This window comes from Planococcus citri, chromosome 1, assembly GCF_950023065.1.
Source record: "Planococcus citri chromosome 1, ihPlaCitr1.1, whole genome shotgun sequence".
Lineage (NCBI taxonomy): Eukaryota > Metazoa > Arthropoda > Insecta > Hemiptera > Pseudococcidae > Planococcus > Planococcus citri.
This window is the reverse complement of record NC_088677.1, coordinates 32,262,136-32,275,432: the sequence shown is the minus strand read 5'-3', so window position 1 is coordinate 32,275,432 and position 13,297 is coordinate 32,262,136. Positions and strand designations below refer to the sequence as shown.

General features: G+C 34.8%; 3 protein-coding genes across 10 annotated transcripts in view; all 3 read right to left on the bottom strand.

Moving 5' to 3' along the window:
• LOC135831415 (craniofacial development protein 1) overlaps nt 1-13,297 on the bottom strand; it is a 66,216-nt gene that overhangs the window by 14,273 nt on the left and 38,646 nt on the right. For 2 of the 8 annotated variants that reach the window (XM_065343872.1, XM_065343873.1), the window contains exon 3: nt 5,338-5,477. The exons of 3 other annotated variants lie outside the window; for them this stretch is intronic. In XM_065343872.1, the coding sequence (XP_065199944.1) occupies nt 5,338-5,373 (36 nt within the window). In that variant the 5' untranslated portion in view covers nt 5,374-5,477. Of the gene's footprint in view, nt 1-402; nt 2,452-5,337; nt 5,478-6,589; nt 8,781-13,297 lie in introns of those variants that run through there. 3 more of the 8 variants (XM_065343876.1, XM_065343884.1, XM_065343883.1) reach the window with 3 other exon arrangements.
• Jupiter (jupiter) overlaps nt 1-13,297 on the bottom strand; it is a 72,767-nt gene that overhangs the window by 35,533 nt on the left and 23,937 nt on the right. The gene's annotated exons all lie outside the window — the stretch shown is intronic.
• Nucleotides 9,462-13,083, bottom strand: LOC135831416 (uncharacterized). The gene is made up of 2 exons (XM_065343886.1): nt 12,859-13,083; nt 9,462-11,988 (listed from the first exon to the last, which is right to left on the bottom strand). The coding sequence occupies exon 2, from the start codon at nt 11,930-11,932 to the stop codon at nt 10,010-10,012; it is 1,923 nt and encodes a 640-aa protein (XP_065199958.1). The 5' UTR covers nt 11,933-11,988; nt 12,859-13,083; the 3' UTR covers nt 9,462-10,009.

Genomic DNA, 13,297 nt, shown 5'->3' with positions numbered 1-13,297 from the left:
GAATCTAATTTGTTAGTGAAATCATTAGCATCTCTGCTTGAAGTAGGACAAAATATCGGGAGAAGAGTTCAGATAATAAGTATTATTATACACACTGATAAGATTGTATACGAGTAGTATGAGTGATAATTTCAGACACTGATTACACAATTTTTTTATACCAAAAAAACAACCCTTTTTCCGAAAAAAAAAAAATGACTCAAGATTAAGCAGAGACACCTTACACCCCCCCCCCCAAAAAAAAAAAACTCGATAAAAACTGTTATAAGGGTCGATGGAAACATACACCACGATAATGGTAGTCAAAAAATTCAACCATCAAATGACATAAATAGTTTCTCTTTCAATTAGATTAATACGTATGTACCACATTTATTGATTGTTCAAGAAAAACAATAGAAATAAAGCCGAAATGAACGACAATTTTATTGCAGAGTTATCAAAATATGATAATGAAATATAAATGATATTTCCGAGTACGTAACATAAACAGTGAAAAGTTCACCCTGAATCACATTATATACATAATTCATTCAACTACTCGAATATTCAAAAGACGAAGTCGACATCCTCAGCACGCTGTTCTTGTCTCAACGTTTGACGAAGTACTACCAGCCTATCAAGATCATTTTCACATCGATTAAATTCTTCCCTTACATTTCCAAGTATTATTTGACTTGCAAAATCACTATCATGAAAATCACATTCACGCAATGCTCGCAACTTGAAGAACACAATACGCTCTTCATCATCGGAGTAATACCATCGTAAGATCTGATTCAACTGTGAAACAGAAAACATACCCCCAAATTCAAAGCAACTGAGTAAGATTTCATCCATTGACAAATTGGCTCTAAACTTAGATGCCTTATCTTCCGAATCTAAGAACCACGCAAACACTTCGACCCACTCAGAGAACAGACACCAACGTTTCTGCCTTACACCATTAATGGAATATGCCATGAAATCCTCTTTCCATTTGGATAAATCCTCTTCAGACAGCAAAAACATGACAGACCATTTTTTAATGCACGATATTCTACGATTCGGCGAGTAACCGAATTGTTCGACATCGGGTGTGAACAAAATAACTGCTATAAGTTCGAAAACACTGTTAAAAAACATGATTTCTTTTTTGAAAAACGCAGCTTCTTCCGTAGTGGCAAACATGTTTTCAATAGCATCGTTGAACTGCTTGAATCTATACTGCAGCCATTCAGAATGGAATTTTCGTTCAAGAAGATTATTATCATCAAAAAAAGATTTAATCATCTCTTGCAAAAAGGATGAAATATTTTTGTCTTTTGGGAGGAAATAATCTAAAAATTCATTCATAATTATGAAATCTCCTCCATCAATCAGTTCATGACAATATGCCTTCACATTTTCGATAGGAATTTGAAAAAGGTGTTGAAATTCGGTCATTTGAATTACTCGAGAGACGTATCCGCCTGATCGAAGTACTTGAAGTAAAACGTGATAATACCTTTGATGAGCAGAAAAATACTTGTGTAATATTCGTTTCGCTAATTCTTCCATTTCTGACTCATTGGTGGAGCAAAAAAGCACAAATTGGTCCAATTCTTGGAAACGTCTCAACCAGATAAGGGTTAAACCATACCGGTCAGCATAGCCATCCCTTACGAAATATTGACGTTTAAATTCGTTAATTTGTTCATCATTATCAAAAGTATAACTCATTAAATGGCTTAAACGCGACGGATTAATTTTACAAATTAATTCCAAGTAATTTTCCATCCATATTTTCTTTCTTTCTTCAGAACTGAAATCCATCAAAAGTTTGGGAAGAAAATCATAAGGATAACTCGTCAATTCAGCGTTCTTGTATCTCCCATCAAAACACAAATTAACGATAACCCGTGACTTAAAATCCTTCGGTATTGTTTTCCACATACTCAAATAGAATGATATTTCATCGATGGATATCAAACGCGAACCATCGTTTATATTTTGCAGGATTGTTTCGAATATTGCTCTGACAGTAAAATAATTCATACCGTTCCTTTTTACAAAATTCCAAAACGAAGGAGCAAAATCACTCCATTCGCGGTTTTTGATAACAAACATCAGAAGTTTTGAACCGCTCAATTGCGTAAATTTATCGCTTATATCATTTCCTACAATATCGATGTTCTCAGTCAACATTTTCTCAATCGATGGCGGTAGTCTACTCGTAGAAACAAGGATTTGGTGAAGTTTGTGCTTAACTCGATCACTCTTCAGTACCCTGTTTTCAAACCAATCGTTGTTGATCTCTGATAACCATAGCCTCTTTACAACGCAATTTAATGACAGCTGTAGCAATGAAGGGACAGATTCGCTTCCGCTACCATCACTTGACTCATGCCGATTCCGCTCCTGATCATCTTCCATTTTGACTCTCAAGCTCGTACAGTGACCGCGTCCAATCGACTTCTTCAAACGGAAATTCTAAAAACGTAACGAACCCTACATTAACAACGTGGATAGTAGAACCAACTTTTTTTTAGTAAAATCACTAGCATTCGCCAATAAAAATGATTATATTCAATAAGTTTCTTCATCTAGAGTACAAAATATCGGGAGATGTATAATTGTATAGTACTAGGTTTTCAGATAATAAGTGTAGACTTGATCAGATCTAATCAGATATGCTCAGATACGATCAGTTTTGTGATCAGATCAAATTCAATCTTTTTCCTTCAGGTATTCTAACCATTTTAACCTCAAAATATCTCAAAATCGCGTTTTGCTTATAAGAAACAAATTCAAGAATAAAACATCCAACCTCATTATTAAATTTGAGAAAATACTTGAAATAAGTCAGAAACATAAAACATAATCCCACAGGGTGTACCGTAACCAGTGTCTCTTCTTCAAACTGAACCGTATGCAACTCATCCAGAATACATGTAGGTAGGTATGTTTGCTTAATCTGAGATTTGAAGGGACCAAGTTATGCTCATATAAAAAAAATACAGTTCTCAATGTTAACCTGAACGACGTCACCAAAGAATCATAATGGGTAGATTAGTAAGGATCATTTACTCAATTTTTTCTTGACCCCCCCCCCCAAGTATTGGCATAAATCATTATTATTATTATTAATGTTCCTTGAAACGAATACAAAAACACAATATGTACTATTAAATCAAACAACAATCCATGGTATGAAAAATTGTAAACCTTTAACGAAAGACTGTTGATCAAAAATCTTATTCGCGTACACTTTAGAATTCATTCGCGGAAATCTAGTCATACTCTTTCTTGTAATCTCATTTCCTCAATCTATCTTATGGTAAAAATCCATTCAACAAAATAAAACAGGCTTCTAATTTCAAAAAACTCGATATAATATTCGAAACACACAAGTAAAAACAATATTTCAAAACAAAATATAAAACTTGAAAAACTTAAAAATTACATACTTCGTACAAAACAAAAAAAAACGTACATATATTTTGTTCAAATTTGAAAAAAATCTTGATAATCATAAGAGGGCAATATTCATTGGTGGAGATAAATTACCATCTGTCAATCTGAAACCTTGACGAAGCACCTCGAGCCTATCAACATCATCGATGCATTGATAGAATAGATTATGAATTAGAATAGAACCTAGTAATAAATCTTTAACGCGATCAGTATAATCATCAAAATCGCATTCGCGCAATGCTTTCAACTTGAAGTGCACAATTTGCTCTTCGTCGTTAGAATAATACCATCGCAAAATCAAGTCAAAATGCCAATGATTGTGATACTCATCTGAGTTTTCCAACGGAATGTAACTGTATAAAATTTCGTCCATAGAAAACGAAGCTTTGAATCGCAATAGCTTTTCCTCCGAATCCAAAAACCATACGAACACTTTCTCCCAATTATTCGTAGTAGGAGTGAAGATGCACCAATACCGGTGCCTCATGCATTTAACGGAATATGCCATGAAATCATCTTTCCATTTGGATAAATCCTGCTCAGACAACAAAAACAAAGAGCATAATTTTTGAACGCAAGACATCGCATCATACTGGACAAAATCAAACCACGAATCGCTAGCTTCTGACGATGAGAACGTAATCGTCCCTACAAGATTGAAAACACTATTAGAAAACATAATTTTCTTTTTGAAAGCCGCCGCTGCTCCAAATGTGACGAACATATTTTCGATTAAATTGTTAAACTCTCGCAATTTCGATTCCGAAAGTAGCCATTGACCAGTGAATTCTAGAGAATAAAGAACGTTGTCGTTGAAAAAAGATTCGATGACATCTTGCCAGAAAGACGGGATATTTTTTTCAGGCGGAAGGAAAAAATTCACAAATTCTTTCAAGCTTTCAAAATTTCCTTCATCGATCAACGAATGACAAAATGTTCTCATGAACTCCGTTGGTATTTGAAAAAGATACTGAAATTCATCCATCACGATTACTCGATGAATGTATCCACTGGATCGAACCATTTTAAGCAGAGTATCATACGATTGCGGAATTGGATTAGCAGCGAAATACTTGTGCAATATTCGCTTCGTCAGCTGTTCTTTTTCTAGCTCATTCGTAGAAGAAAAAATTAAAAAATTTTCCAAATCAACGAAGCACCAATCGTCGATAAGTAAGTAACAATATTGATCCGCATGGCCACATTGGATAAATCTTTGACGCTTAAATTCAGCAACTTCTTCATCATTATCCAAACATAATTTCATCAAACGCTCTAAATGCGATAGATTAGCATCAACGATTAATTCCAAGTAGCATTCCATCCAAATCTTCCTTCTATCTTCAGCATCGAAATCCATCAACAAATTCGTAAAAAATAACAAATTATGAATTAATCCACTGCAGTTCCTACTACAGTGAGACAAACTAACAATAACTTGATGCTTCAAATTTTTTGGAAACGTTTTCCACATACTCAGATAAAATGATACTTCATCACTGGAAACAGAAAGCGTACCATAATCTATTTCTTCCACGATCTTATGAAATATAATGTCAGCGTTGGAATAACTGATACCGTTTTCTTTCACATGATTCCAAATTAAAGGCGCAAAATCGCGCCAATAGCGGCTTTTGAAAACAAAAGTTAGAAGTCTAGGGCCACTCCAGTCAGCAAATCTGTCGTGTATTTTTTTCCCCACCATACCGATATTTTCCATCAACATTTTTTCAATTGATGGAGGCAGTGAAGATGTGAATTCGAGGTTTTGTTGCAGTTTGTTCTTGACTCGTTCACTATTCATAACTCTGTTTTCAAACCAATCGTTGTTTATTTCCGATAGCCATAGTCTCTTCGTTATACAATCTAACGCGAGGTGTAATAATGATGGGATACACGTACATTCATTTTCATCGTACTCCTCGACATGACCATCATCGTCGATATTTCTTTGCTCGAGCGCCATTGGATAATCTTCTATTCCCGACGACGTTCAAACTTGCACAATGATCGTGTCCAAGTAACTTCTTCAAACGGAAACTCTAGAAATCGTAACGAACCTAACATTAGAACTCTAGAAAGAAGTATCAAGATCAGCAGTATGATCAGATTATCTATCTATTCGGTAGCATTAGGCAATCAAAATATCGCGAGTTTTCAACTTGACAGGAACAAGAACGAACTTTTGTATACTTCAAAACACCAAACAGAAACATTTTCCTACTGAACAAAATTTTTTGAAAACTCTGTTATCAACTCACGCAGGATTATGAACATTTTCAAAGCTTTATAAAAATAAAACTATATATATATAAATATCATCAAAATTGAGAATTTATCGAGAAAAAGTTCGTAATTTCTAGCAAACTCAATTACAATATTTTACTCGGGTTCGAGTTTCTCACATTCACAGCCACATTGCCTTTCATGTGTTTCAAATGTGGAAAGCAGAAGTTCAATCACCAAATAAACGTGTTTTCAATTTCAATTAAACGAATTGATAATATACGAGTATTTAATAAAATACAGTGAAAATAATTTATCAAAATAAACGAACGACATCGAAGAATTATTAAAATACTTAGGCGTAATCGAGTTCCACGGATTAGCTGCAACGATCACTTCGGCATAATTTTCTACCCAAATTTTTTTCTTTCTTCAGCATCGAAATCCATCAACAGCTCGACAAAAAATTGCAAATCGCGAGAAAAGTTTTTCAACCAGCAATCTGGTATACCCCAATACAATAGATAACGACGATCACGAAATTCATTTGAAAAATTCGCCAATTTATCAAATTCTCTCCTTCCCTCGTGACAAGATAAATTAACGATAACACGAGACTTTAAATCTTTCGGTCTCGATGTTTGTAGATGTATACTTAGACCTACCGACATTAACCCTAATTTTTGAAAATTTCTAAATAAAGTACATAATAATATTTTGCGTACCAAAAAGTCTTGGGCTTGGGTGAGTGAAAGAAAAATTCGATCACTATCTGAAAGTAGAATATTTCGCTCTAAACAATGTTGGCAAAGTTACCCTCATTTTTGAAATTCATCAAAGTGATGACCACCTCCCCACCCTCTCACGCAAAAAAAAACTCAAATAGATTATTTCTACAAACACTTGAACGCGATTCAATAAAAGTTCAATCACCAAGTAAACATAATTCCAGTTTTAATTAAATGAATTGATAATATTAGGTATATTTTATACAATACAGTAAAAATAATTAATCAAAATAAATGAACGACATTGAAAAATTATTAAAATACGGATAGATAATCGGAATCAAAATATGAAAAACCAAGTGTTCGAACCGAATAAGACAAAATCGAAAGTTTCAAAAGCGACCACCGTCTCTAAAAATTTGACGAAGAGTCGCTAGTCTTTCAGAATCATTTGTGCACTGTGCAAATTGATCACTCGAATTTCCAAGTAATATCGTATGTGTATAGGAAAAATCAGGACTGCTTTCTCGCAATGCTTGCAACATGAAAAAAACAATTTGCTCTTCATCATTCGAGTAATACCATCGTAAAATCGGGTAAAAATACCGAGATAGCGTTAGTAATGTCAAACGAGGGTAACAAGACAAAATTTCGTCCATTGACAACAAAGCTTTGAACCGTGATGCTTTTTCCTCCGAATTGAATAACCATGCAGACACCTCGTCCCAATGTCCTCCATGACGACAGAATATAAACCAACGCCACTGCCTCATACATTTCAAGGAATATATCGCGAAATCCTCCTTCCATTTGGATAAATCCAACTCAGATGGCAAAAACGTGGTGGGAAATTTTTCAATAGACACTATTATGTCATATTCTTCATCGAATGGACTAATACCAAATGGCTCAACGTCTTCTGAGAACCTAACAAAACCTACAAAGTTGAAAACACTTTCGGAAAACATGATTTCTTTTCTAAAAACTGCAGCTGCTTCTGACGTGGCAAACAAACTATCGATAAAATGGTTGAACTTTTCCAATTTTGATAGTAGCCATAAACCAGTAAACTTTGGCTCATAAAGATTATTATCGCTAAAAAAAGTCTTGATGACTTCTTGCAAGAAAGACGAAGCATTTTTCCCTGATGGAAAGAAAATGTTTAAAAATTCTTTCACACGTTCAAAATTTCCCTGGTCGATGAGTTTATAACAATATGCTTTTACAGTTTCTGCAGGTAGTCGAAATAGGTACTGAAATTCGGCCAGTTTGAGCACTCTGCAGATGCATCCACCTGATCGGAACATTTCAAAGAGAGCATCATATCCGTGAGGAATTCCATTGGTGGCAAAATACTTGTGCAATATTCGTTTGGTTAATTCTTCCGCTTCTAACTCGTTGTTCGTACAAAAACCCAAAAATTTGTTCAATTCAGCGAAACACTTCTTTTCAATAATGCGTAAACAATACCGGTCAGCGTAGCCGCGTTCGACAAAATATCGACGTTTAAATTCGACGATTTGTTCTTCTTTGTCGAAACATACTTCCATCAAACGTTGTAAATTACAAGGACTAGCAGCAACGATCAATTCGGGGTAATTTTCCAACCATATTTTCTTCCTTTCTTCAGGATCGAAATCTAGCATCAGATTGGTGAAAAATTGCAAATCTCGGGGGAAATTTTTCACCGAAATGTCCTGAGGACCGTAACACTCGGCAATATAATCAGCAGAAGCGCTTATTTGATTACCGATTTTTCTTCCCTCGTGACACGACAAGTTGACAATAATCCGAGACTTCAAATCTTTCGGAAGAGATTTCCAAACACTCAAATAGAATGATATTTCATCGCTAGATACAGAAAGCGAACCACTGTCAATTTCTCTGATGATATTTTTAAACATCTCTTGCACATCGTTATAATTCAAACCAGTTTCTTTCACGAGATTACAAATTGAAGCCGCAAAATCACGCCATTCGCGTTCTTCGAAAACTAAACGGATAAGCTTCTGAGCGCTCAAAGGGGCAAATGTGTCGCTGATCTGCTTTCCGACGGCGTCGATATTTATCATCAACATTTCATTAATTGATGAAGGAAGTAAAGATTTGAAATCGTGGTTCAGACGAAGTTTATCCTTGACTTTCTCATTATTCAGCACTCTCGTTTCGAACCAATCGTTGTTGATTTCTGACAACCATAATCTCTTTGTAACGCAATTCAACGCGAGGCGTAATAATGCAGCTGGACACATTCGTGGATCAGACATCTTTCGTGGATTGTAAAGTCTTTGCTCAAACCTTTCTCGTTCTGATGGACCGTCTTCTAAACTGACTTCCAAGCTCGTACAACGTGGCCCGTCGGTGCCCAATCAACTTCTCCAAATGGAAATTCTAAAACCGGAACGAACCATATGCATTAACACCGTGGATAGAAAGTAGAAACATCACAATATTCTACCACCCAACATTATTCAATCGAAATTAAACATGACATGCATTACGTTCACAACAAAAAAGTTAGAAACGAACGAGTTGAAATAGAACCTCTAAAAATATTGAAGCATGATTAGGATCCCCCTTTCAGAAAATGAAATCTTGTTTGAAAAAATGCTCGTAAAAGGCTTTTTGCAATCCTTACATTAGAAACAGATACTTACTATTTTGAAAATCAGTCTAAAAACAAAACCTACATCACACTAAGCGAGGGACATTTTTCGCTTTCTCACAAACGATAAAATCATGTTTCATACGAAATTCTCTCAGAATATAGACGTAAAATGCATATCAAATTCAAAAAATATTTTCTACTTTTCACTTTGAATAAGAGCAAATTTTGATCCTGGAAGTACATAAAGCATAAACGATTTCGACTGAACAAAATAAATCAGTGATTTAGCTAATCAATCGCTGGAAATTCCTAGACAAAAACCATCTCAAAAGTTCGAGTGGAGTTGGGAAAGATGACTGTTCAAAAAAATAAAATCAACAAATTGACAAACTGGCGAAGTGATTATTCGAAGTTTCACAAACAGAATGAAAAAATCCTGACTAATAATTAATCCGAATTCAGAATTCCTTTTAAAACGTTTATTCGCAAAATAGATAAAAATGTTCTTATTTCCATTTCATCGGTATAATATGTATTTAATAATAGAAAGTAAACATATCAATAAAAAAATAAAACTATCAAAACACACAGATAATTTTTACATCAATAAAAACGTGAAATAAAAGAAAAATATGGTCACGAAGCAAACAAATTTATTAGATGAATTCGATCAGAGATTGGAGGTTTATTCCTTTGAGTATATAATATACATGATATGGAGGGCTAATAATCCAGCATTCAGCATCTGGTTCAGTAAAAGAACCTATGATAGCGATTTTGATAAATGATAAATGTAAGCGATGAATTGAAGTTCAAATGTTTAAAAATGTTCAAGGGAAGGCTTATAACTTCTTGGGTACTCATTAAACTATTTTTTACTTTAAAAAATTGTCTCTAAGGTCCAAAATGAGTTGGGTTCTTTTACTGAACCAAGTCGAGCGCGCTCTACAGAATCCTCCACGGAACCTGCTTTATTAGCCCTCCATATCATGTATATTATATACTCAAAGGTTTATTCTCGCACCAATGTTCGACGAATTACTTCACATCTATCAAAATCATTTGTACATCGATAAAATTCGTCACCTACTCCACAAAGTTCGCCTATGCTACTATACCTATACCTCATACTACTCTCGCGCAGTTTTTGCAATTTGAAAAACACAATTCGCTCTTCATTATTTGAAAAATACCATTGCAGAATACGGTCAAAATTCCGAGCATCACAATTTGCTCTAATGCAAATGCATACGATTTCGTCTATTGACAACGAAGTTTTAAGCTGCGACATTCTCTCCTCGGAATCCAAAAACCAAGCAAAAGTTTCGTTCCAATCAGACCTATTAAGGAAATACATCGAAATTTCACGTTCGTCATTTGACCACCTCATGTATTTTATATTATCGGTCACAAAAGCATCTTTCCATTCGCGTAAATCCTGCTCAACAGGCAAAAATACCGAGACGAATTTTTCGACACATGCAAGTCTTTCTTTAACGCCCTTGAAACGGAACATTCTATGATCCGAGAACAAAATATATCGTGTTAAGCGAAAAGCACCCTCGCAAAAGATGACTTCTTTTTTGAAACGCGCAACTGCTTCCGGCGTAGCGAACAAACTATCGAGCACTTTACTGAACTCATTTAAATGAGTAAAATCATCTTTGTAACACGGAAAACACATCTTAATATACTTATATGGATCAACACGCTCAGCGAATAACGATTTAATAACTTCTTGCATAAAACATTCAACATTTTTTTCCGGCGGAAGGAAAAAGTTCAGGAATTTAATCAATTCTTCGAAAGATCTCCTACTGATAAACTTGTAACAAAGCTCTTTCAAATGTTCCGTTTGCATTTGAAAAAGATATTGAAATTCGTCCATTTTAATTACTCTACAAATGATACATCTAGCTTCTGAATGAAGTATGAGAAAAACAACTTCATATCCTTCAGCTATTGTATGAGAAGCAAAATATTTGTGCAATACTCTCTTTGTGAATTTTTCCGCATCTAGCTCGTCGGGGGAACAAAAGTTCAAAAATTGATCCAATTCTATGAAACACTTCTCGGAAATAAGATCCAAACAATATTGATCCGCATTGCCGCATCCGACGAAATATTGACGTTTAAATTCGATAATTTCTTCTTCGTTATCAAAACATGATCTCATCAAATGTTCCAAATTCGATGGACTTGTACCAACGATCAAATGCGTGTAATTTTGCTGCCAAATCGTCTTCCTTTCTTCGGCATCAAAATTCATCACGAGCTCGGAAAAAAATCGCAAATCACGAGGAAAATTTTTAGACGTGTAGATGTAGAATCCTCGCGACAAAAAAACTATAAGCCGAGACTTCAAATCTTTAGGAAAAGTTCTCCATACTTGCAAATAGAATTCTTCATCGTCGCTGGATGACACACCATCGTTTATACCTGAGATGATATTTTCAAATATACTTTCCGCGACGTAATAATTCATCTCATTTTCTTTAACAAAATTCCAAATCAAAGGTGCAAAGTGACGCCATTTTCGTTCTCTGAACACAGAAGCGAGAAGTCCTAAACCGCTCAAATTGGCGAATTCATCGCTGAGTTGCTTTCCGACAACGTCTATCTTTTCAATCAACATTTTTTCAATTGATGAAGGCAGTGAAGACATGAAACCGCGGTTTTGGAGAAGTTTATTCTTGACTCGTTCAACATTCAATTCCCTGGTTTCGAACCAATCATTGTTAATCTCCGATAACCATAATCCCTTCACAATGCAATTTAATGAAAGCTTTAGCAATGAGGGTACCGTGTCACCATAATCGTCGTCGCTTTCTTTCTCACTACTACTCGTAGTACTGCTGCTACCACTGGACTCATCCGAATCTGACGATGAACTAGCATTGTCATCCATTGGCTCTTCCCAATGATCGTCTTCCATTGTGAATTTGAATTTTGCACAGGATCGTTTTCAATGAAGTTCTTCACACGAAAATTCTAAAATTGTAACGAACCCAACATTAATAACATAATTAGAAACATCAAGCCATTTGATGAAATCAGTTTCTATTTTGTAGCCACGTGCAATCGAGATTGGCGTTTTTTTTGACAATTTTTTTTCAAATTCAAGTACCTACCTACACATTTACGTACTTAAAAGTAGGTACCTATAGGTTCTAAATCGTACAACCGAAATTTCAGTCTCAAAAACACTTATTAAAAATTAATTTTTTTCTCATACTAGTCATCACCCTTGAACGAGATTATTTGTACCCAATTAGATATCGACAATGAAACTTGATCAAAAGCTCGAAATGAGAGATTTTCGTAATCATGGAGTTTGAAAAGTCCATCGTTCAGAAAAAATAACACCAAACTGAGCGAGCGATGTGTTGCATTTTCAAAATACACGAGACTGTACTCTACGAGGGTCTAACAGTAAGTTTAGCTTCCAACATTATATATGTATTTTGGAAACAGGTAACGATAGAGAGCTGGGCGATGCAGCATCGTGTTCCTAGTTCAATTCGGAACCAAAATGCCAATTTTTGTTGCGTTTATGCGAAGTGTTCGTGTTTTATGCATATTAGAATGAATGGTATTCGCAGTGAATGCTCAAAAAATTCATTGCTCGATGCGCCGCCCGACTTCCAAAAGTACCATTCATTCTAACACACACAAAAACACGAACACATCGCACAAACACAACAAAAATTGGCATTTTGATTCAGAATTAAACCAAAAGAACACGATGCTACATCGTCCAGCTTTCTATCGTTATCCGTTTGAATACTATGAGGTTGGAGGCGAAACTTATTGATAGACTTTCGTATTTGGAAATTTCTCAAAAATAAAATACCTACCTACCAATTTTTAAAAATTTTGGATTTTCAACTTTTTCCCTCGAAATTTTAATCCTTTCCAACCGAATTCTTTAAAAACCGTATTTTTAACAAGGAACTTCCGAATTTAGTCTGAAAGAAAGAAAAACGAACTTTTAAAATATACTGATTGAACAAAATCAACGTCACCCAGTGTATTTGCTAATTTATTAATAATCAAACAGAAAACATTAAAACGATCTAACAACGTTTTCGGAAAATCAATCATCAACAATTTGCAACTTTTAAAATATAAAAATCTGGTCTACGAACAAAAATAAATATCGATCAAAATTTTCAACTTTTTCTTATTCCGTGAACACTCATTACGGTAACGTATTAAATGTTTTTAGTTTCATTTCTTTATGTATTTATCTATTTTTCAATTTAGGCCTATTCAAAACTCCGTCACCTACAGGTCGATC